The sequence below is a fragment of the Schistocerca nitens genome, chromosome 2 (assembly GCF_023898315.1).
Source record: "Schistocerca nitens isolate TAMUIC-IGC-003100 chromosome 2, iqSchNite1.1, whole genome shotgun sequence".
NCBI classification, from domain to species: domain Eukaryota; kingdom Metazoa; phylum Arthropoda; class Insecta; order Orthoptera; family Acrididae; genus Schistocerca; species Schistocerca nitens.
This window is the reverse complement of record NC_064615.1, coordinates 1,082,446,815-1,082,473,069: the sequence shown is the minus strand read 5'-3', so window position 1 is coordinate 1,082,473,069 and position 26,255 is coordinate 1,082,446,815. Positions and strand designations below refer to the sequence as shown.

Below are 26,255 nucleotides of genomic sequence, written 5' to 3'. Positions count from 1 at the left end.
ACTTAGCTAGCGATGCACACTGACGAAGCCTCGCTCATTTGCAGAGCAGATAGTTAGAATAGCCTTCAGCTAACTCCATGGCTATGACCTAGCAAGGCGCAATTAGCATGTATCTACAGAGTCTCACTTGTATTGTCAAGAGCGATGTACAACAAGGATGGATTAAAGTTAAGTATTCCAGAAGCTACATACTTTTCATTATAGCATTCATTACGTATCCTGTTTCAGACCTCTCTAGCCTGCGTGAGTTTAAGCGCGTGCCTTTCGGTTACCCGTCACTGTGGACTGGCTGTCTTGTCAGTTCACAACAGTTGGGCACTTCACATGATTTTACGGTTCATGGAGAATTAGCCAATAAGCTTCATTACATTTCCCATGCTGTGAGAAAAATTTGTGATTCTGCAATACATATCACAAGAGCCAGATCCATGGTTCCAGCTTCTAGAACTCTTTTTACAGAATTTGGTATTTGTGGTGACAACCTACAATTTGTTCTGACCATCAGTGCTTTAAACACTCAAACTTTGCTGTTATTGTCAGACATTGTTTATTCATTACATGACATTTGTGTGCAAATAAATGCACATAAGGGCAATGTGCTTCATCAAGTGTGCAAACCAACAGATCTTTGAATACAACAAGTTCAGACAAGAGAGGTTATTGGCAATAAATTGCCTCCCAAATTCTGGTATCATCTTAAAGCCTGGTGAATGAATCTGAAGTTTCTGAGGTAATACTAAAAGAGGTATGGTTCAAAAAATTGCCCTTCACTATCAAAAGTGCTGTCATTTCACATAACACTGCACACAATGTTTGTGGGGCCTAACAGACTGGAAATTCCATTGCCAGTGCAGTTATAACGGACACCATTAGAAGTGAGCAGCTTCCATTATCTGAACAACTTAGCTTGCCCTGGCATGACTTGACTGCTCTCTAGCATCAATTCCAGCAAGCTAAAGTGAGACCCAGCAGCTCACAGCAAGCCAGCCGATGCAGCTCTTCCCATGACATCAGCAAGTGCTTACACAACTAGTGTTGGTACCATTTTCATTTTTGATGAATGGCTAGAGGATACATTTCTCCATGCAACTACTCAGACAACAGCAGTGATGACGTGTAGGCACAATGGGTCACTCTAGTGTGAAGTGCCAACACTCCACCATCACAGCAAACAATAGATCTCCCATTTGATATGATCTTCTGTCAGCTCATAACAATCAAACTCAAGAAGACAAATTCCTTCCTAACTTCAGAAATATGACTCACTCTGGCACATCAAATAGACAGTTCACTGCTAACATTCTTCATACACCAGACTGCTTAGATGTTCAGGACACCTGCAATTCACAGAGATATTAATTCAACTCAAAAACATGTGTCAGTGTTCTCCTGATGAAGCTGGTAAAGTGATCTTCTGTTACCTTCTGGGCTAATGTAGCTAATAACTGAAAGATACCTACTTTCAGACAACGCAATGGGGTGGTGGGTTTAGGTTTTAAGAAGCAACTGCATTTGACCTTCCTGGTTGCTGATGTAACTGAACCTATTCTTGATTCAGATTTCCTACGTCATTCTCACATTGGCATGGCCATATGGAAGGCTCAACTCTGCACGAACACTGAAAATGTTTACGGACATACATCACGAATTGTATAACACCACTGTTTCAGGTGCAGCAATGACTAAGTGGTATTATCTGGATTCATCTAACAACACAGAAGTGTCATTGAAAGAAGAACTTCAAACCAAGCCAGTGAGTTGCTTGGAAAATTAGTGGCCTTAGAAGCTAGCTTAGCTAAACACAATGAAGTGTTATGTGCTCGAATTGGTGAACACATTGCTGCCCTAAGAAAAGCTCAGACTGAACTATGGAAATTAAATGAAGAAGTCTCTCCCTTCCTAACCTTGGCTGACTTGGTGTGGTACACAACACTGGCCATCACATTCCATCTACACTGGGACTGCCGGTTGCTTTCAAAGCCCACAGGTTGATGCCTGAAAAGTTTTCTGCAGCAAAGAAAGACTGAGGATTTATTAAGTGGGTGGATTATCCAATATTTCAACATCCTGTGGGTACTGCCCCGCCATTTAGTAAGGAAGAAAGACAGTTCAGGTGCCCTTGCAGGGACTATCATGCTTTGAATGCATAGACAACTCCAAACGATTACCCTGTCCCACACCTCCAGGACTTCACAGATGTATTAACAGGTCCTCAGCTACTCTGTGTCATTAGTTTCCAGAAAGCCTATTACCAAATTCTTGTGGCACCGATAGATATACTGAAAACAACAATGATAAAATCTTTTGGTCCCTTGGAATACACAAGAATGCCATTTGGTCTAAGGAATGTGGCTCAAACAGGACAGCATTTCATTGATGAAGTGCCTCGTGGTCTGCCCTATTTTGTTTGCATATCTGGACAATGTGTTAGTTTTCTCAAACTCTCTGCTAGAATATCGCAAGCATCTACAAATTATTTTTGATAACCTCTGAAAGTGCGGGTCACAGATCAACAAAGACAAATGTGTTTTCAGAAAGAAAGAAGTGGAGTTTTTGTGTCATCGTATTAATCCTTCCAGCATTCAGCTCCTGTTGTCATATTTCAGTCTGTGCCTTTTCTGGACACCTTCCAAAAGTTACACCATTTTCGGGGTATGGTTGGCTTCTACAGATTGCATTTTTTCTGCACTGCAGCCTTACAGGTGCCCCTCATTGCCACACTGTCAGGACCAACTTCAAGGGGACAATGCCCCATCACTTGGACTTCAGAGTTGTTATAGGCATTCAACAGGAACATGTCCAGTTTGAAGGATGGCATTCTTTTAGTGCATCCCGTCCCTTCTGTGCCCCTAGCTGTTCTACTTGTCTCCTAGACAGCAGTAGGAGTGGTTCTTCAACAGCAGAGATATTTGGCAACTGCTCAGGTTCTTTTCCCACAAACTGTCAGAGTTGCAAACAAAATGGGGCACCTATGACAGAGAACTTTTGTTGGTGGTATATGAAGTCATTAATCATTTCAGGTTGAATGCAGAAGCATCTCACATCACAGTTTTCACTGATCAGAAACCTATTTCCTTTGCTTTCAGCACCCCATGCAACTAGTTCTTAACAAGACAATTCTGTCATTTGGAATTTGTTGGTCAATTAACTACTGACATTAGACATGCATGGGGTGCAGGTAACATTGTGGCCAATCATTTTTCCTAGCACTGACTTCAGGTGACTAGTAATGGCACAAGACACTGACATATTACAAGAGCTTATGAAGAACCCAAATGTAGGATTACATCTACAGGACTTTCCAAAGGACAAAATGTCTAATACTGTGTGATAATTCTTAAACCCGACTGTGCCCCTTTGTTCTGCTGTATTTTTAGAAACAAGTTCTCAGTTCCATCCATGGACTCACTCATTCTAGAGCCAATTGCACTGTATGGATTGTGAATGAAATATTTGTGTGGCCAGGCATCAAGTGGGACTGCAGCTTGTGGGTAACCACTTGTTTATCTTGTCAAATGTCAAGGTCTACCTACTGGGTAGAAGCAGTGCCCATCACGGACTGATTGGCACAAGCTGTTGCACAGACCTTTGTAATCTCTTGGTTCTTTTGGTCTTGTGTTTTGACTGTCAATCCAATATAACAATGGATTAAGGCCATCAATTTGAGTTCACTTCATTCTGTGAACTGGAAAATTTATATGGGTTCACACATCATCATCCCACCACTTATCAATTGTCCACTAAAAGAATTGTGTAACTTTGAAACTGAACTTTAAAACTGGCTCTGATGTATTGTGGTTCTTCTTAGTTTTTGGCCTTGCCCCTAGTGTTGCTGGGTTAAGATGCTGCATTCCAACCTGATATTTGTGTTTCAGTTGTGAAGTTTGTGTACAACAAACCATTCAGGCTACCTTCAACATCCCGCACCCAACAACATGACCACCCACCTAGAGATCCTCCATTATTACTACAAGAAATCAGGAACTTCATTTCCAATTTTCATCCATAACACTGCTTTCCAGCACATGGACTCCCCTAGTTTTGTTCACAAAGATCAAAGTACACGCTCTCATATTATGATATATATGGGCTCCATAAAAGATCTGCTATAAATGCCTTACACAGATCAATATCTAGTACTGGAACACAATGAAAGCACAGTAACAATATTGGTCAATGATAAGTGCATCAAGGTGTCTGTCGAATATGCAAAGGCAGCCTATCTGCTCCATGTGGATGAAGCTGTGATTTGGTCTCCCTATCATCAGCCTGTAGTGGTTTACCTACTTTGTTTCTTCGTTTGTTGTCCTCGGTGTCGATGTACTGGCTAAAAAAAAAGTACTGTCTACCCCCATGAACCATGGACCTTGCCGTTGGTGGGGAGGCTTGCGTGCCTCAGCGATACAGATGTCCATACCGTAGGTGCAACCACAACGGAGGGGTATCTGTTTGAGAGGCCAGACAAACATGTGGTTCCTGAAGAGGGGCAGCAGCCTTTTCAGTAATTGCAGGGGCAACAGTCTGGATGATTGACTGATCTGGCCTTGCAACACTAACCAAAACGGCCTTGCTGTGCTGGTACTGCGAACGGCTGAAAGCAAGGGGAAACTACAGCCGTAATTTTTCCCGAGGGCATGCAGCTTTACTGTATGGTGAAATGATGATGGCGTCCTCTTGGGTAAAATATTTCAGAGGTAAAATAGTCCCCCATTGGGATCTCCAGGTGGGGACTACTCAAGAGGACGTCGTTATCAGGAGAAAGAAAACTGGCGTTCTACGGATTGGAGCGTGGAATGTCAGGTCCCTTAATCAGGCAGGTAGGTTAGAAAATTTAAAAAGGGAAATGGATAGGTTGAAGTTAGACATAGTGGGAATTAGTGAAATTCGGTGGCAGGAGTAACAAGACTTTTGCTCAGGTGAATACAGGGTTATAAATACAAAATCAAATAGGGGTAATGCAGGAGTAGGTTTAATAATTAATACAAAAATAGGAGTGTGGGTAAGCTACTACCAACAGCATAGTGAACGCATTATTGTGGCCAAGATAGACACGAAGCCCATGCTTACTACAGTAGTACAAGTTTATATGCCAACTAGCTCTGCAGATGATGAAGAAATTGATGAAATGTATGATGAGATAAAAGAAATTATTCAGGTAGTGAAGGAAGAAGAAAATTTAATAGTCATGGGCGACTGGAATTCGAGAGTAGGAAAAGGGAGAGAAGGAAACATAGTGGGTGAATATGGATTGGGGGAGAGAAATGAAAGAGGAAGCCGTCTGGTAGAATTTTGCACAGAGCATAACTTAATCATAGCTAACACTTGGTTCAAGAATCATAAAAGAAGGTTGTATACATGGAAGAATCCTGGAGATACTAGAAGGTATCAGATAGATTATATAATGGTAAGACAGAGATTTAGGAACCAGGTTTTAAATTGTAAGACATTTCCAGGGGCAGATGTGGACTCTGACCACAATCTATTGGTTATGAACTGTAGATTAAAACTGAAGAAACTGCAAAAAGGTGGGAATTTAAGGAGACGGGACCTGGATAAACTGAAAGAACCAGAGGTTGTAGAGAGATTCAGGGAGAGCCTAAGGGAACAATTGACAGGAATGGGGGAAACAAATACAGTAGAAGAAGAATGGGTAGCTTTGAGGGATGAAAAAGTGAAGGCAGCAGAGGATCAAATAGGTAAAAAGATGAGGGCTAGTAGAAACCCTTGGCTAACAGAAGAAATATTGAATTTAATTGATGAAAGGAGAAAATATAAAAATGCAGTAAATGAAGCAGGCAAAAGGAAGGGCAAAATGGCTAAGCAGGGATGGCTAGAGGACAAATGTAAGGATGTAGAGGCTTATCTCACTAGGGGTAAGATAGATACTGCCTACAGGAAAAATTAAAGAGACCTTTGGAGAAAAGAGAGCCACTTGTATGGATATCAAGAGCTCAGATGGAAACCCAGTTCTAAGCAAAGAAGGGAAAGCAGAAAGGTGGAAGGAGTATATAGAGGGTCTATACAAGGGTGATGTACTTGAGGACAATATTATGGAAATGGAAGAGGATGTAGATGAAGATGAAATGGGAGATACAATACTGCGTGAAGAGTTTGACAGAGCACTGAAAGACCTGAGTCGAAACAAGGCCCTGGGAGTAGACAACATTCCATTGGAACTACTGACGGCCTTGGGAGAGCCAGTCCTGACAAAACTCTACCATCTGGTGAGCAAGATGTATGAGACAGGCGAAATACGGTCAGACTTCAAGAAGAATATAATCATTCCAATCCCAAAGAAAGCAGGTGTTGACAGATGTGAAAATTACCGAACTATATGTTTAATAAGTCACAGCTGCAAAATACTAATGTGAATTCATTACAGATGAATGGAAAAACTGGTAGAAGCAGACCACGGTGAAGATCAGTTTGGATTCCGCAGAAATGTTGGAACACGTGAGGAAATACTGACCCTACGACTTATCTTAGAAAATAGATTAAGGAAAGGCAAACCTACATTTCTAGCATTTATGGACTTAGAGAAAGCTTTTGACAATGTTGATTGGAATACTCTCTTTCAAATTCTGAAGGTGGCAGGGGTAAAATACAGGGAGCGAAAGGCTATTTACAATTTGTACAGAAACCAGATGGCAGTTATAAGAGTCGAGGGGCATGAAAGGGAAGCAGCAGTTGGGAAGGGAGTGAGACAGGGTTGTAGCCTATCCCCGATGTTATTCAATCTGTATATTGAGCAGGCAGTAAAGGAAACAAAAGAAAAATTCGGAGCAGGTATTAAAGTCCATGGAGAAGAAATAAAAACTTTGAGGTTCACCGATGACATTGTAATTCTGTCAGAGACAGCAAAGGACTTGGAAGAGCAGTTGAACAGAAATGACAGTGTCTTGAAAGGAGGATATAAGATGAACATCAACAAAAGCAAAACGAGGTTAATGGAATGTAGTCGAATTAAGTCGGGTGATGCTGAGGGAATTAGATTAGGAAATGAGACACTTAAAGTAGTAAAGGAGTTTTGCTATTTGGGGAGCAAAATAACTGATGATGGTTGAAGCAGAGAGGATATAAAATGTAGACTGGCAAGGAAAGCGTTTCTGAAGAAGAGAAATTTGTTAACATCGGGTATAGATTTAAGTGTCAGGAAGTCGTTTCTGAAAGTATTTGTATGGAGTGTAGCCATGTATGGAAGTGATACATGTACGATAAATAGTTTGGACAAGAAGAGAATAGAAGCTTTCGAAATGTGGTGCTGCTGAAGAATGCTGAAGATTAGATGGGTAGATCACATAATTAATGAGGAGGTATTGAATAGAATTGGGGAGAAGAGGAGTTTGTGGCACAACTTGACAAGAAGAAGGGACCGGTTGGTAGGACATGTTCTGAGGCATCAAGGGATCACAAATTTAGCATTGGAGGGCAGCGTGGAGGGTAAAAATCGTAGAGGGAGACCAAGAGATGAATACACTAAGTGGATTCAGAAGGATGTAGGTTGCAGTAAGTACTGGGAGATGAAGAAGCTTGCACAGGATAGAATAGCATGGAGAGCTGCATCAAACCAGTCTCAGGACTGCAGACAACAACAACAACAACTGTAAATTATGTAGCTGACAGGTGCACCTTTGCATTTCACTGTCCTTTTCTTTCATTTTTCACCCCCTCCCCCCCACCTCATATACACATTTATATGACCAGTGCACTGTTGTTTTACTTTCAATAAGCCTCATTAATAGTTTTCAGGCAAACATCAACATACTGCTACAATAGCATCCTGTTGAACATCCATGAGCAGTAAAAACGTAACCACATAATTCACAGTTCTTTCAGAATAATCCAGTTCGTATGGAACAGACGCTGTCATTGCTTTAACACAGGGCTTATTGATGTAACACTTATTTCACTGTTAAGTTGATGCATTGTTGTCATTGTAACCAATGCAAGTTTCTTGTCTGAAGCTCGGCCATGACTGACTGTCTCGTGACCAAAAATCAGGCCCTTATATATCATCACAATAATAGGCCCTGAAACTCCACATTGTTCAATGTTTAATTTAAAGAAATTACAATTAAAGCTTAACTCATTAAATTAACTGAATACATCGAAAAATTGCGTCTTTTCAACAGTTTCTTCTACTGTAAGAGTTACGCTGAATTATTTGTTTAAATCATGAAATTAACAAATATTATTACACAAACAATACTTTTGTCAAAACTGTTAATTACTTTGGAATTAATTAATGGCTGGCTTTCCTAACAAGTTTTAGAATAGAGCTAAATAGATACTTTAAGATTACTAGTATTTTGTCTTCCAAACGTTTATAATTGTTACAGAATTTATATTTGTTTATACATCAACAATAGAATTTAAGTTATAAAACAATCACTGATTTCACCCTATAACAAAAGATACTAACTAGGCAAGATACTAACTAGGCATAAGCATAAAATTAGATCTAGTGTTATATTCTTTAAAACTGAGGGCCAACCTTTTTCTTTTATGAAAATGTAGATTATATTCACAAATGTTAATGGTAATTAGTTAAAATTAAAAAAAACGAATTTAAGTAGGCAGATGTCAAAACAAGAGGGGAAGAAAAATCATCCCAGCTTGATTAGTCGCAACTCGACCCCTGTGTCACATCACGCGGCTGCTGACCAACCTAAACTGTCACCAGACCAGTCTCCACACTCAATACCATCAACTCATGCAGTTGCTGGCGAGATTCCAACATTGCTATATTAATCCCCACAGGACAGTCTGGTACAAATACACATTCATCCTGGAATCTAGGCCCTATGGATGGTGATGGCTGTGTGTCATTAACATATTTCATGGCTTATTATGGACTGATGTTCCCACAAGTTAATATATGGAAAACAAATCTCATACACTTTAAAGGAAGTGCATCAAATGAATGAAATACTGTGAAAGGATATATCCTTGTAATAACCTTTTTGATACGTAAGTTTCTGGGTGTAGACATGGATGGCAGGCTGTTGTGGACACCACCAATTGATCATGTATGCAATGAAATAATATCCAATCAATGTTTATTACAAGGGCTGGCTCCATAGCTTGATACTCAGACACAATGTTTGTGTAATTTTGCTTTGAATGTCCTGCTCTGTTACATGTGATAGTACAGGGGGAGACAGCAGATGTTAATCTAATATGTAAAGCATTTTTATTTTGTAGAAGAGAGCCTTGAGGACTGTGTGGAAGGTGAATCCAGGCAAATCATGTATAAATCTATTCATCAGCAAAAACACACAAATATTAATGCCCATACCTGTGTGTGTGTGTGTGTGTGTCTGTGTATGTACAGCAAATACATGTTCTAAAATTCATACCTTAACCACTGCTGTGAATATCAGCATCTATCAAGGTTAAACACTTTCTAGTCTGGGTTATCCTGCATGAAAAATTGCTATACCCATATCACATACAACATGTCTGAACCCTTTGGTCACAAGATTAGTCTGCAAGAATATAGCTTTTTCAATGGCTGTTTCAAAGATGTGAAGACCCACTTTTCTCAACAAAGATACTGTTTACATTTAAAGGCTGGTTGCACTTGAGATAGGATTGTTAATTTTTCATAAACCAATGCATGGTCTGATGTAAGTGCACATGTGGTCAAAGCAAAGCAAAGAATCAGCACCAATTTTCAGTGAATGTATGGGCAGGTATTACTGACAACTGATTAATAGGACCTTAAATTCTATCAACAGACTGACATGTGCAATGCATCTTCAGTTCCTTTAATATGACTTACCTGCACTGCTAGAGGAGATACTATCTTATCAATGACTGGGGATGTGATTCATGCTTGATGGAACACCTGCCCATTTTCTCCAAAAGGTCTGAGAACATCTCGCACAGAAATTTAAAGGCAATGGATTGGTTGCGGATGTCCAGCATGTTGGCCAGCTCATTTCCCCAATCTAAATCCCTCGGATTTTTAGTGTGGACTCTTGAAATCTTTCTGGGTCATCAGATTTCTGACTGGTTTCATCCCACGAATTCCTCTCCCATGCCAACCAATTCATCTCAGAGTAGCACCTGCAAATGACAGCCTCAATTATTTTCTGGCTGTATTCCAATCTCTGTCTTCCTCTACAGTTTTTACTCTCTACAGCTCCCTCTTTTCAGTGTTTTCCATACATTCCTTTCCTCATCAATTCTCTGGAGAATCTCCTCATTCCTTACCTTTCTACCTTCTAACTTTCAACATTCTTCTGTAGCAACACATCTCAAATGCTTCAATTCTCTTCTGTTCCAGTTTTCCTTCAGTCCATGTCTCAGTACCCACAATGCTGTGTTCCAGCTTTCTCAGAAATTTCTTCCTCAAATTAAGGCATATGTGTGATACTAATAGACTTCTCTTAGCCAGAAATTCCTATTTTGCCACTGCTAGTCTGCATGTTATGTCCTCCTTGCTTCATGCATCAACGCGTCATGGGTTATTTTGCTGTCTAGATAACAGAATTCCTTAACTTAGTCTACTTTGTGATCACCAATCTTGATGTTAAGTTTCTTGCTGCTCTCATTTCTGATGTTTCTCATTACTTTCATTTTACTTCAGTTTACTCTCAAACCATATTCTGTACTCATTACACTGCTCATTTCATTCAGCAGATCATGTAATTCTTCACTTCCACTGAGGATAGCAATGTCATCAGTGAACTGCAACATTTATATCCTTTCACCCTTAATTTAAATTATATTCCTGTACCTTTCTTTTATTTCCCACATTGCTTCTTCAATGCATAGATTGAACAGAAGGGGTGAAGACTATATTCCTATCTTACAGCCTTTTCAATCTGAAGACTTTGTTCTTAGTCTTCCACTCTTATTATTCCCTCTTGGCTCTTGCACCATTTGACATTGTCAAACACTTTTTCCAGGTCAACAAATCCTATGAATGTGTCTTGATTTTTCTTTAGTCTTGCTTCCATTATCAATTGCAATTACAGAACTGACTCTCTGGTGCCTTTATCTTCCCTAAAGGCAAACTGATCATCATGTAACACATCTTCACTTTTCTTTTCTATTTTTCTGTATATTATTCTTGTCAGCAACTTGGATGCATGAGTTGTTAAGCTGACTGTGTCATAATTCTCCCACTTTTCAGCTTTTGTGATCTTTGGATTGTGTGAATGATCTCTTTCCAAAAGTCTGTGGTATAGCACCAGATCTATACATTCTACACACTAATGTGAATAGTTGTATTGTTGTCACTTCACCCAATGATTTTAGAAATTCTGGTGGAATGTTATCTATAACTTTTGCCTTATGCGATCTTAAGTTTTCCAAAGCTATTTTAAATTGTGATTCTAATACTAGATCCCCTATCTCTCCTATATCAACTCCTGTTCCTTTTTCTATCACATCATCAGGCAAGTCTTCCCCTCATTGCGGCCTCCAATTTACTCTTTCCATCTATCCACTCTCTCCTATGCATTTAATGGTGGAATTACCACCCTTGCCTTTAATTTCCCCAAAGGTTGTTTTGTCTATTCTATATGCTGAGTCAGACCTTCTGACAATCATTTCTTTTTTGATTTCTTCACATTTTTCATGCAGCCATTTTGTCTTAGCTTCCCTGCACTTAATATTTACTTTATTCCCAAGTGACTTGTATTTCTATATTCCTGAAATTCCATGAACATGTTTGTACCACCTTCTTTCATTGATCAACTGAAGTATTTCTACTGTTATCCATGGTTTCTTTGCAGTACCTATTTTTTTCTTTCCAAAATCTGTGGCTGCCCTTTTTAGAGATTTCCATTCCTTTTCAGCTGAGTTGTGTACTGAGTTATTCTTTATCACAGTATCTATAGCCTCATAAAAGTTCAAATGTACCTCTTCATTCCTTAGAACTTTGATATCCAACTTCTTTGTGCACTGATTCTTCATGACTAATCTCCTTAACTTCAGCCTAGTCTGCATCACTACTAAATTGTGATCTGAGGCTATATCTGCTCCTGGATATGCCTTACAATCCAGTATCTGATTTCAAAATCTCTGCTTGATCCCGGTGTAATCTAATTGAAATCTTCTGGTATCTCCCAGCCTTTTCCTAGTATACCTCCTCCTCTTGTGATTTTTGAACAGTGTATTTGATATTACTAGCTGCAACTTACTGCAGAATGCCGTTAGTCTTTCTCCTCTCTTATTCATAGGATCAAGCCCATATTTTACTGTAACCCTTTCTTCTTCTCCTTTCTCTACAGCCACATTCCAATCCTCCATGACTATTAGATTTTTATCCCCCTTTACCTACTGAATTACCCATTCAGTATCCTCATACACTTTCTCTCTCTGGTCATCTTGGGCCTGCAATGTCAGCATGTGACCCAAACTATCATTGTCATTGTTAGTTTGCTGAGAATTCTGATGAGAACAGCCCCTTCACTGAAGTGTTAGCAATATCTCACACTCTGCCCTATCTTCCTATTCATAATGAATCCTACTCCTGTTACACTATTTTCTGCTGCTGTTGATGTTACCCTATACTTGTCTAACCATAGATCCTTGTCTTCTTTCCATTTCACTTCACTGACCCCCACTATATCTAGATTGAGCCTTAGCATTTCCCTTTTCAGATTTTCTCATTACTGATTTACAAACACTAAAAGAATGCATCATGAAGGCCTGCCAGTATATCTTTGTGATCACCCTGAGTTTTTTAGAGAGTGTGTGATTATGGCTCACAAGAGGTTGTAAGTAATATCAAGCAGATTAGAAGCTCTACTGTTTCACATCAACTTAATATTGCATTCTCATTTTTTTACCGCATTCTGTAAGTCATTCATAACAGTAATGAGCTTGCAGCAGAAGAGATATGGTTCATAGATGAACAAGTGCTTGTAGCTTGTAAGCTATGCATTTTAGAGCTCATCTACAGATGAGAAAAAGAATGAAAAAAATCTATGATGAAATAAAAGAATGTATTCAGTACCAGTATGATGAAAGAGAGAAAAATTGTTGCTAGCACTTGTTTTAAGAAATATGAATGAAATATGTAGCCCTATACATGAGAGAGATTTGGAAATATCAGAAGGTTTCAAATAAATTATACAATGTTAATACAGAGTGAACAACCTCCACTCCTCTCCCCCCCCCCCCCCTGCCCCCTCAAATCATCCTCTGATAACTTTCCAGAGTTTCCTAACCTCAAACCTTGCCACCCCAAATATCTCAACACAGAAACCAGCCTCACATCTGCAGAAAGAATCACAATACATCAACTAAAAGGTGATCCTGATCTTATGATCCTATCTACTGTTGTTATAAACTGCAGGGATCACCTGGCTGACAGCCTTCCCCTGCTGTTAACCTGATTCATCTACAAGCTCTCCTACAGTGATGTCATTCCAGAAGTCCAGCATGATCTGCAATTGCATCTCAAATCCTGAGGCTCATCCCAGAACCTTTCCCCAGAGTATATCTCCTTCCTTGTCCCCGCTACTCCCTGGACCTCCATCTTCCACATGGTTCCTAAAATACACTAAGCTAACCATGCAGTACACACCATTGTGGCTGCATACTGTGACCTGACAGAGAGGATCTCTGCCCTTCTTGACAAATTTGTTTAGCCCATTGCCTGCAGCCTACATTCATATACAGAATAAATGAACTATTTCCTCCACCAACTCTTCAGGGATTCTGTTGTTTTGCTGGTAAGCACCTTGCACATCATTGTTGACACCACCTCACTCTACACCAGCATCCCCAATATCCACAGATTATGATTCCCAATACCTGACTCCAAACTAACTATCTCCTTTCCGGTCACTATGATCATCTATATACTCAGCCACAATTATTTCTCCTCTGAAACACAAGTGGTTTATTTAGACAAGGGTACATGGGCCCATGGGTCACTATGGTCTAGAGCTATCATCTTTGACAGGTATTCAAAATGTCCTGGGTCTCAGATTTGATCCCCAGTACACCTTACATTTTAAATATGAATTATCACCAATGGTGACAGAAAACTTCTGGAATAAGGAGTCACTATCATTTTGTCAATGGTCTTGTCAGAGAGTGTGGAGAAGAAGACAGAGTTTCAGGGCACCCTATCGTTCTTGGGATGGGAAACTGCCCCTAAAAAGGTGGGCCAATCAGCAATGATCAAGGGTGTAAGGATGCAGGAACCAATTGAAACTGCTCCACTGAAGACACACAAAGTTTACCCAAAGGAAATGCAGCCTGTAATTGAAGAACACTGTCATGATTATCTCTCAGTTTTCAAAAGGATCTGGATTAATCCCTCATTTGAATCTCTAGGAGGAGACTGACAAGAGGGAGGTAATGTTAATGAAAAAATTGGATAGCCAATGAAAGGATAATGTTCTTTTGAGTCAGGTTTTGGAAAACTGGAAGTTTGTACATGGTAGGGAGGATAGAAAATATTAAAAGGAAAATGCAAACATTCAATATAGATATAGTGGTGGGTCAGTCAAGTGAAATATAAAGAAGATAAAGATTTGTGGTCAGCTGATCACTCAGTCGCATCTCCTGATAAAAACTTTGTAAAAGAGCTGTCAGGTTTCCACCCAGGAAAATCATGCTGTGCTCAAATATTTGAATATGGATATGAATGAGAACAAATTACAGAAGTGACATTCATAGATCTGGAAGCTGTCAATCGCAAAAGACAACCATTTAACACAGTTTATACAGCGTTTGCTGCAAAACAGGAAGTTTTGTCACTCTGTTTAACAAGAAGAGCCTATGGAGGACTTAGAAGAGTAGTGTACCTCAGGGCAATCTATTGTCATGCCTCCTGTACAGCATTTACACAAACCAATCAGGAACAAGAACATTTATTTATGCAGATGACACAGCAACTGCATCTCAAGGCAAAACGTTTGAAGAAGTGGAGATGAATATGGTAGCAGCCCTTGAATATCTCATCAAGTATTATGATGATAATCACATAAAACCAAATCCTGGAAAGGCATCAGTCTGTACCTTTAATTTGAGAAACTGGGAAGCCAGGAGGAAATTAAATATTAACTGGAGAGGTCAACAACTTTGCCACTATGATACTCCAGGATACCCTGGATTATAGTCTCACATTCAAAGACGACTGCCAAGAAACAAAGCTAAAAATATCTATCCAGAACAACATCATCTATAAATGGGGGGATATGATATTGAATGATATTGGACAATTTGTGACTGGACTGCCTATGACCAAGTCCTGTCACCAAAATTTACCAGATTATGGGTGCAGCATCATGTGGCATCTGCAGAAGAACAGTCACAGAAATTGAGAAAACGAAGCTGGAAACTGATCCCAGACACCTCCTGTCTGGATATGAACCACAAAAACCGTCTGAGGTCATGGAGGAGCTCCATGCACACAACAACAACAACTCCATCAGCACCTTGCTGAAAAGACCTGTTGCAAAAGTCATTAACTGTAGTGTTGGGGAGAACATGAAAGAGGAACCTGCTGTGAGCTTTCATCTGTCATATATTACATGAACAGCACTAAACCAACTGAGGACAGGATGGCAGGAGCAAGGTGAACTTCAAGAAGTGGGGCTAAATGACTGAAGATAAGTCCTGCAAGTGTGGTGATCTGCAGGACCCACAACATCTCCTGGTTGGCAGAAACCTGCCAGATTCTTGCACCACATATGATATTATATGCAGCAACTGATAAAGCCATCAAGACAGCAGAATTTTTGAGCTTATGGTCCATCTAACAGAAAATTAGCAATGCCTCACAGAATTTTGTTATTACATTTATCATCTTGTGTTATCTAAGTTCTGGACACATAGAATAAATAAATACATATTCAGGTATGTAATATCAACAGCAGCAGAACATCATATAATGAAGGTAGGATTCATTTTGAATAGGAAGATAGGGAGAGTAAGTTAGTAGGAACATCCAGTTTTAGGATTGTTATCAGAATCTTCAACAAACTAATGGCAACAAAAGTAGTTCAGGTATACATGCCAACAACAAATAGATTATGAATTGGTAGGGAAAGTGTTTTAGGACACTGAATGGGTAATTCAGTTTGTAAAGGGAGATGGTAATCTAATAATCATGGAGGATTGCAATTCTGTTGGAGGAGAAGGGATGAAAGACAGATTTTTGGAGGAATATGAGCTTGGTAGTAGAAATGAAAGAGGAGAAAGGCTAATTGAGTTGTGCAGTAAATTTCAGCTAGTTATAATGAATACACTTCGAAAATCACAAGAGGAGGAGGCATGCAGATACTTGGGAAGTGGTCCAGTGACCTAGGAAGATTCTTGATGGATTACATCATAGTCAGACAGAGATTCTGAAACTAGGTATTGGGTTGCAAGGCATATGTACAAGTAGATATAGACTCAGAGCACAATTTAATAATGACAAATAGGAGACTAAATTTTAAGATAATTTTCTGGAAGAATCAATGTGGAAAAAAGAGGGATATGGAAGTACTGAGTGATGATGTAATATGTTTGGAGTTCTCTAAGGATGTAGATATTGCAATAATGAATACCACAGTAGGTAGTTCAGTTGAAGTCTGTACATCTCTCAAAGCATCAGTCATGGAAGTTGAACAGGCAAATATGGGTACAAGGAAGGTAACAGAAGTAATACTTCAACTGACTGACAAGAGAGGGAAGAAGAATATTAAGTGTGCAATGGGGATTCCACTGGTAAATGCAAAGAAACAGCAGACAGATGGAATGAGTGCACTGAAGGTGTCTATGATGGTGGGGAACTGTCATATAATAACATGGTAGAAGAATGAATGAGAGCAGATATGGAAGGCATAAAGGATACATTAGTAGAATAAAATTTTAACAAAGTGTAGAAGACTTGTAATCAAATAAGGCAGCCAGAAGAGATAATACTCCTTTAGAATTTGTAAAATCACTAGCCGAAGTGGCAACCAAATGACCGTTGGCATTTGTGTGTAGAATGAGACTAGAGACACACCACCCAATTTTCAGAGAAATATCATTCACTCTGTCCCAAAGATACCAAGAGTAGATAAGTGCAAGAACTATTGTTTTGATCAACTGAATAGCTCATGCATCCAAAATGCTGACAAGAATGGGAAAGGAAACCAAGGATCTATGAAATGACAATCATTTCAGCTTTCAGAAAGGCAAAGGCACCAGAGGCAGTTCTGACATTATGGTTGGTAATGGAATCAAAACTTAAGAAAAATCAAGAGAGATGTTCATAGGGTCTGTCGATCTAAAGAAAGTGTTTGATAATGTAAAATAATGTAAGATGTTTAAAATGCTGAAGAAAATAGGAGTAAGCTACAGGAAAGCTGGATAATGCAAAATATGTTCAAGAATCAAGAGGGCACAATATGAGTGGAAGACCAGGGATGAAGTACCTGGATTAAAAAAAGGGTAAGCATACACTTTACATCAAAGTAGCAGTGATAGAAAGAAAAGAGATGTTCAGGAGTGCGATTAAAACTGAGAGTGAAAGGATATCAGTGATGACATTGCTGTCACCAGTGAAAGAGAGGAAGAATTTCAGGAATTGTCTTACTGGCACATGTTATGGATTGAGAGTAAACCAAAGAAAGATAAAAGTAATGGAGAGTATTAGACATGAGATTAGTCATAAGCTTTTGGTGATCACAAAGTAGATGAAGTGAAGGAATTCTGCTACCTTGGAAGCAAAATAACACAGTAACAAGAAAAAAGGACAAAGTAATAAGCAGATAAAAACAGGCAAAGAGGGCATTCCAGGTCTAAAGAAGTCTACTATTAGCAAACATTGGCCTTAATTTGAGGAAGAAATGTCTGAGAATGTATGTTCCAAGCACAGCATAGTACGTTAGTGAACAACAGAAACCAGAAAGAGACAATAAAACTGTTTAAGATGTGGTGCTATGGAAGAATGTTGAAAATGAGATGGACTGATAAAATAAAGAATGATACATTATTGATAGACATTATGTTGTGGGCTGTTTGAGACTGTATCTTCTAGGTCAGGTATTATTAATTAATTGTATTCCATTTTCAGTCACAATTTTTTTAATTTTATAATTGCTGTCCAACATGTTCCAGAGCTACAACTACAGTTTCAAAGACCGAATGGAAATAACAGTAAATATAATACTCTGTCACATCACTGTAACATAGGGTAACATACACCACCTGAGTCATGCACTACTACAATTAACATGTTAATTATGAGTAGTTTTACCAATGTAAAAAATGGAAGTAATGTGGTCAAATGCAGAAAATATGTTACTAGACCACATTTCTCTTGATTTATCTCATTAATCTCACTGGAGGTATAATTCATCTCATTAAACCTAACATCGGGGTCATTATGTCACTGTTAGGTGAAAAACTGAAGCAGATGTAATGCCCAGTATGTTCATACAATCCTTGAAAATGCAGTTGTAGCTCTGAAACGCATTGGAAAGCAAGTAGAAAATAAATTTGTGATTGATGACAGAATATTATTAATTAACAATTCATAACCAAGAATGGGGTCTCCACAGAATAATTGAAGGAGGGAATGAATGGAAAGTATTGACAAGAATAAGGGACAGGCTGATAGGATATTTGTTAAGAGATCAGGGAATAACATTCATGGTACCAGGTGGAGCGGTAGAGGGGAAGACTGGGATGGGAACACACCCAACAAATAAGGAAGGATCTGAGGTGCAAGTGCTACTCTGAGATGAAGACAAAGGTGTACTGCATAAAACCAGTCAGAAGTCTAATGACTCAAAAAGAGACACTACAATCTCAGCACTGGTAGTGTGAAATGTGAGCCCCACTTCCCCACCCTGGTGTGGGCAGGAACATCAGAAACTATCACATCACAAAACAGAGGTGAGACTGTCACAATTTTGTCATTAATCATTACACATTCTAGAGAAAGCATCAGCTACAAAGAAACTTGCTGTGCAGCTAGGGAATCCCATCTGGCCAAATCTTATGCCAACCTCTTCAGTGGCCATCAAGAGGAAGCTTTCCTATGACCCAGAATCCCAAATCCCACACCTGGTTCAGATTCATTGATGACAACTGGACCAAGGGTGTGGACACACTATCCAAATTCCTACAGAAACGTCGCACGTTCTCCATCATTCAGTTCATCTGTTCTTTCTGACCCCAATAATTCACTTCCTTTCTTGATGTTGACCTCATGAATGGCTCCATCAATAACTCAGATCACATCAAACCCACCAACCATCAAAAATACCTCCAATTAGACAGCTGCCACCCATTGTACACGAAGAAGGCCCTTCGTACAGCCCATCCATTTCTGCTCATTGCTTCTGCAGTGATGAGCAGCCACATATTCTGGGAGTCCCACTTAGGCCTTTGCAGATCAAAATTGTGAAAGTGTTAGTGTTTTCAGTGTTGTTTTATGTGTGTGTATTAATTATCTTTGGAAGTTGCCTCTCATAGGTCATCATAGTTTTGTTCTTTGGTTTTTCAGTTGTGTGTAAAGACTTCCTGTGATGTAAAGGGTGTTATTGCTATTCACTGATGGTATTGTCATATTTTGGTGTTTTTTTTGAATAAATGTTTCATTTTAAAATTGCATTTGGTGTTTTATCAACATAGTAGCAGACTGCATGGTTGATAAAGTATTCGAAAAGTGTGATTGTTGTAACCGATTTCCACTGTAACTTGACATTGTTGCAGAGTAAAAGATGACAATGGCCAACAAAAGACAGAAAATTGAAAAATTAACTGCTGAAGAAAACTGGGGGACGCAGAGAATTATAATGAGAATTTTCTTAGAATGTGACAAAATCTTAGACGCCATAAATGGTGAGCTGCTTAAGCCAGAAGAAAGTGAACATAATTATGAAACCTGCCTCACTAAATGGATCAAGGCTAACATAAAGGCAAGGAATTGGCTACTTCTATTGCTTGACACCAAGAGTTTACTTCATGTTGGAGAAAGCTAAAGAGATTTGGGATTAGCTACATGAAAGTTATGAAGTTCACTCAGCTGAAAAGATTAATCTGCTTTGACACAAATTTCACAACATTGCGTGGGAATATTTATAATATTACCTCGCATGACTTACCTGCTGAAGAGAAGATGTGGAATAAGTTATAGAAATGGTGTTTAAATCTTGAACTGAGAATAACAGATCATGATGATGAAAGTGTTGCTACAGCAATGATGTTGAAAATGGAGATTAACAAACAGCAACCAAGACACAAACAATCTTTATATGAAGCTAAGACATTATAAACAACTCATTATAAAATGAATTATAATAGAAAATGCTTTTCTTGTGGTAAAGCAGGTCACTTATCAAAACAGTGTATAACATTGGTTTGTTTCAAATGTAAGAAAAAGGGCCATTGGTCAAATGCATTTATTACCACAGACGTAAGAGAAGAGTGTGCTATGCCATCAAAAGGTGTAACATCAATGGGACATTTAGGAATTTGTAGTTGCACAGATTGGCCTACTTAAAAAACTGAGAAAAAAGTTTTAACTGTGGGATGAAACAATTTTTCTGTAGATGTAAATTTACTAGACTGTGATGAGTGGAACATTGACACTGTTGCGACGAATCACATAACAAATTATTGTGACTGGTACACTATCTATGAACTGTTTGAAACTCCGATGAAGATGAATAGTGCCAAGAATGGTGAGAAAATTGAAGCATATGGGTACAGGTCGAATTGATGTACAAGGTATTTAATGGACAAAGATGGACAGAATGATATTTTAAATATATTTTGTTTTGCCTTGATGAATCCTGTGACCTATTTTCTGTTAACAAAGCTACCCAAAAATGAATAAATGAAATAATCGAAAATCATGGCAAATCATGGGTATTTTTCAAAAACAATATTATAATGCAGTTGCTACATCCAATGGTGAAAATGAGCTTGATCGTTTAGCTGTGAAGGTTGTTTCTCAAGAAAAGTCTGGTGTTGTTGCTGAAACTGATGACACTTTACAGTGATGGCATGAAAAAATGGATCATCAAAATATATGCTATGTGCACCAGTTTTTGAAGGATATTGGTGTATAAACAAAAATTGACAGTAGCTTTTATGAGGTATATGCTTATGGTAAACATCATTGGCTAGTGTTTGGTGAAAGAGTGTAGCAACCCACTAAACCTGGAGAATACCTGTATGCAGATGTTTGTGGACCAATGGAAGAAAATGATTTGGAAGGTCATCAATACCTTGCTGTTTTTAAGGATAAATTTCCTGACTGTATTGAACTGAAACATTCAGTGACTGCACCATATACTTCTAAGCAGAATGGAATTGCTGCATGGGAAAATAGAATACTTTTGAGAGGGCATGTTCTTGTCTCTGCTCTGCTGAATACCTACCAAAAGCATTGTGAAGTGAGGCTGTTCTAGCTGCAACATACACTTTAAATCAGTCTGGTCCCTCAAAGATTATCTGAAATAGCTTTGAAGAAAAAAGGTTGTTTGGATAATTTGGTGATATTTGGAATGGAATACTGTGATTGGATTCCTACACAAAATGGAAAAAGTTTGATGCTAAATCTGTAATAGGATGTTTGTTTGGTTGTGATGATCGAGGATACTGTGTTTATTTTCCTGAAAAGATGTGTGGGTATGTAGCACAGATGTAAAATTCAACTGCAAACAATTACAGTATCCAGTTACTAAAGAGACTAATGCAGATGTTTGTGGACCAATGGAAGAAAATGATTTGGAAGGTCATCAATACCTTGCTGTTTTTAAGGATAAATTTCCTGACTGTATTGAACTGAAACATTCAGTGACTGCACCATATACTTCTAAGCAGAATGGAATTGCTGCATGGGAAAATAGAATACTTTTGAGAGGGCATGTTCTTGTCTCTGCTCTGCTGAATACCTACCAAAAGCATTGTGAAGTGAGGCTGTTCTAGCTGCAACATACACTTTAAATCAGTCTGGTCCCTCAAAGATTATCTGAAATAGCTTTGAAGAAAAAAGGTTGTTTGGATAATTTGGTGATATTTGGAATGGAATACTGTGATTGGATTCCTACACAAAATGGAAAAAGTTTGATGCTAAATCTGTAATAGGATGTTTGTTTGGTTGTGATGATCGAGGATACTGTGTTTTTTTTCCTGAAAAGATGTGTGGGTATGTAGCACAGATGTAAAATTCAACTGCAAACAATTACAGTATCCAGTTACTAAAGAGACTAAAAGGGTTGTTGATGTATCAGATGGAGATGAAAATGTTACAGGAAATCAACATGAAAATGTTTATTTTGAAGGGGCTAGTCAATGGGCTTGTATGAACCAAGATGTAGCAATAAATGATGAAGCATTACTAATCATCTGCATGACACTGAAAGACAAGTTGAGAGCAACTTGGAAGCAATAAATCAAGACAGAGGAAGCTAAAATTTGTGTGATTGTGTGAATGGTGAAATTTGAAGAAATCATCATGTTACTGTGAACCAACCAAATCTGATGTTTCTTTGTGATACACCAGGGAACTATAAAGAAGCAGTGCAGTCAGAAAATTCTGAAGAATGAGAGAAGGCAATGGAGAAATAAATGAGAACTCTAAAAGGAAATAAAACGTGGGAACTAGTTCGCTAAACTAAAACAAACAAATGATTGCAAATTGATGGGTCATTGCTACAAAATTAAATGCAAGTAATGAAATAGTTTTATATAAGGCTAGTCTGGTGGCAAAAGGATATACTCAACATTTTGGAATAGATTATGTTGACACATTCTTGTTACCTTTTCATAATTTTATTGGAAACAAAAAATAAAAATAAAAACTGCAACATAATTACAATTAATCTTCCATCACCTGAAATTACCTACTGTTGTCATTTATAATCAACATAAAAAAATATTTGTGTAAGAGAAAGGAAGTAATCAATGTTACGATTTATAAACAAAATTTGACATATTTTATTAGAAGCAAGTCAGTTCCTTTTTTCAGGGCATATTTGTTCACCTTTCATAATGATATGCTCACAGGCACTGACACAACATCTTCTCAGAACTAGATGGTGAAGCACTGGGTACAGCAGTTATCTGGATTCCCACAAGTTTATGATATCGCTAGTTGTAGGCAAACACGCTTCAGTTCAACAGTTGTTTGGTTGGACAGTTGCCACATTACCAGGTTGTTTCTTCCACAGAGCTCACTGATGATACCACTGATCTCCTCCCAAAATGAAGATTTCCCACCCATTTTGGCAGTAATCGTCTTTTTTCGGTAATTGGTCTTTTCTCTTTAGTTTTTTTGTATTTCAGCACGTTCATCTTCCCAGTGCCGCATACAGGCAATATAAAGTCTAACTTCAGAAAATGCCATAAAAATGAACTTACTGCACAAAAATCATCATGCATGTGTCAGAGGCATTCACAGGATATCTTTCTATAAGTTTATATTTCACAAATAGTCTAACAGCTTGTGAAAAGAAAAAAAAAAAAAAATAAATGACTGAAAAACTGTTTTTTCTAGTTATTTATGTCAAGTGTTAAAATGTATTTAGTTCAACTTTTATGTGCATATTCCTGAATGATGTATACATATCCATCTACATACATACTCTGCAAACCACCATACAGTGCGTGGAGGAGGGTACCCTGTCCCATTACTAGTCATTTCCTTTCCTGTTCCTCTTGAAAATACAGAGGGATGCATAAATATTTTTTTCTTGAACATATTAGACCTATGACTCAGCAGTGAATGATTTATATTCCAGGGCCCTGAAACAACATTGGGAATTGCCTACCTCATGTTCGTTCTGTGATGAGTCAGGACCTATGCCGTCAACTAAATGAACATTTGCTTTATGTGGCGTCTGTTCCTTCAGACCTATCCAAAGCAACAGACGTCATTTTGATCCTGTAGCCACTCTGAATCAAGACACAAAGGAATCAATGACATCAGCTGCCGGTGGGCATTGATTAAATCAATGGAAAAAGTTGAAAATTTTTCTGGACCAGGATTCGAAACCAGGTCTCCTGTTTACTAGGATGTGCTGACCAGTGCACCATCAGGACACCGTGGTCATTGCAACTACACAGACTAGCCTTGAAACCCTTCCTTGAGACACAAATTCTCAACTTATCCATAGACTACTGATGTAGTATCCATTGCCCATTATCCTCATTACTTATGGCATTTTGCTGAATCCTATAAGAGTTTGAGCATGGTGTGCATCCGCACTGAAGTGATCATTGGCCTTCCTCATCTAGGCAGGAGAGCTGAGTTCAAATCCCAATCTGGCACAAATTTTCAACTTTCACCATTGATTTAATCAATGCTCACTGGCAACTAATGGCATTAATTCCTTTGTGTCTTTTTCATACTGGTTGCAGGATTAAAATGGTATCTGTTCATTAGGACATGTCTGAAAGACATTAAGGTGAGGGCAACCAGTGATCACTTCAGTGTGGATGCACACCATGCTTGAACTCTTATGGGATTCTGAAAGATGCTGTGAGTATTGAGGACAATGGGCAAGGGACACTACATCAGTAGTATGTGGATAAGTTAAGAATTTGGCTCTGACAGGAGGCATGCTAGGGTAGTCCGTGCATCTGCTTAGCAAGCAGGATACCTGGGTTTGAATCCCAGTGTGGGACAAATTTTCAAGTTCCCCCATTGATTTAATCAATGCCCACTAGTAGCTAATGTCATTAATTTAGAATGATATCTGGCTTTCTGTTTTAACATGAATACTTTCGAACCATCATACTTACCTTGTAAGTACATTGTATTATAATATTCCATTATGCATTTCATATTTACTATGACATTTGGTTTTTCACACAAGCAATGTTGCATTTTTAGAACAGGCTACATTATTTGCCCTATTTTTGAAATATAGAATTTAGAAATGGCTTTCTACACACAGAGATTTCAAACAGGTGAGGAAGCTGTAGATGTTCTTGAGGAGTTAGAGGAAGAAGAAGTCACTGATGCAGTGATTGTATTTCCTGAATTAGAGGAACTTACTGATGAGGAAGAAATACAAGATTGACTTATGATTATATATAAGGCTCACCAACCATTTGACCATCTTCTTCTGTGCGGATGCACAAACAGTGCCCGAACTCTTATGGGAATTGGCAGTAACCCGGGAGTAAAGAGTATAATGGACAGGGACACTATGAATATAGTGCGGGACAATAAGTTGAGAATGTGGGTGTTATGGGAGGTGTGCCAGAGATAATTCCCTGCAGTCGCACTATCCTTTATGTCCTCGGTGGCTCTGATGGATAGAAAGTCAGCCATGTAAGAAGGAGATCCCGGGTTTGAGTACCAGTCGGGGCATACATTTTCAACTATCCCCGTTGACTTATATTAAGATCTGTGTGCAGCTTGGGTTATTCATTTCATTGTAATTAGAGGTGTGATGGTTTACCAATACATGTGGTGGATACATTTGAAATTCATGCTCTCTTAGATGACAAAACAGATATATTGGTACCAGAAACTTTATGAAATACTTCTGAAGATCTAAATCAGAAAAAGAAGAAACCTATAATAATATGGCTGAAGTGTGTCCCAACTTACACTGACATTCTTTAAAAATTGTGAAATTAGTTTAAAAAAAAAGAATAAGAGTGGGAAATTGTCACCCATACAAATGTTTGAAATATTCTTAGGCAAATCAAGTCTGGCTGACATAGTACTGTTTTCAATTAAATATGCTCAAGGTAAAAACAATCACATAATTGCTATGTCATATACTGACTCAAAACCAATTTATTGTTATTTTTATATTCACTGGTTATCACTCACTCCATCAAACAAAATTTTGCTGGAGTTTAAATGAAGATAAAGGGCTCCATCTCATATGCAAAAGAGTGCCATGAGTCAGATTTGCTGAAATGAAGAAGTACATTCATCTTCCTGATAATGATGAGTCAGACAAAACTGTAAACTTTTGAAGCTAAGACATTTTTTTAATGAACTAAATAAATGATACATGTACCTTTGTGTATTTTCCTAAGATATGGTACCGTATTTTGAATGCCACTCTGTGAATGTTTAGATATGAGGGAAACCAGTAAGGCGTGGATTCAAATTATGATGTATAGCCACAGCTGGAGGATATGAGCATCAGTTTGACCTTTATGGTGCAGCTACACAGAAGACTAATGAAAACCTGGGTTTAAGTGAAAAGTTTGTAACAAACTTGTTAAAAGTTACTCATCATCCTGAAAATGATACTGTATTTTTTGATAACTTCTTCAGAAGTGATTATGTTCCTACCTTGTTGTCAAAAATGAAATTCTCTGCA

The 26,255-nt window shown here is 38.4% G+C and overlaps 1 protein-coding gene across 1 annotated transcript in view; it reads right to left on the bottom strand.

Annotated features, from left to right (window-relative positions):
* Window positions 1-1,294: 1,294 nt before the first annotated feature.
* Window positions 1,295-26,255, bottom strand: part of LOC126235561 (uncharacterized) — an 86,445-nt gene continuing 61,484 nt past the window's right edge. The window contains exon 3 of the mRNA XM_049944279.1: window positions 1,295-1,337. Coding sequence (XP_049800236.1) covers window positions 1,295-1,337 — 43 coding nt within the window. The remainder of the gene's footprint in view (window positions 1,338-26,255) is intronic.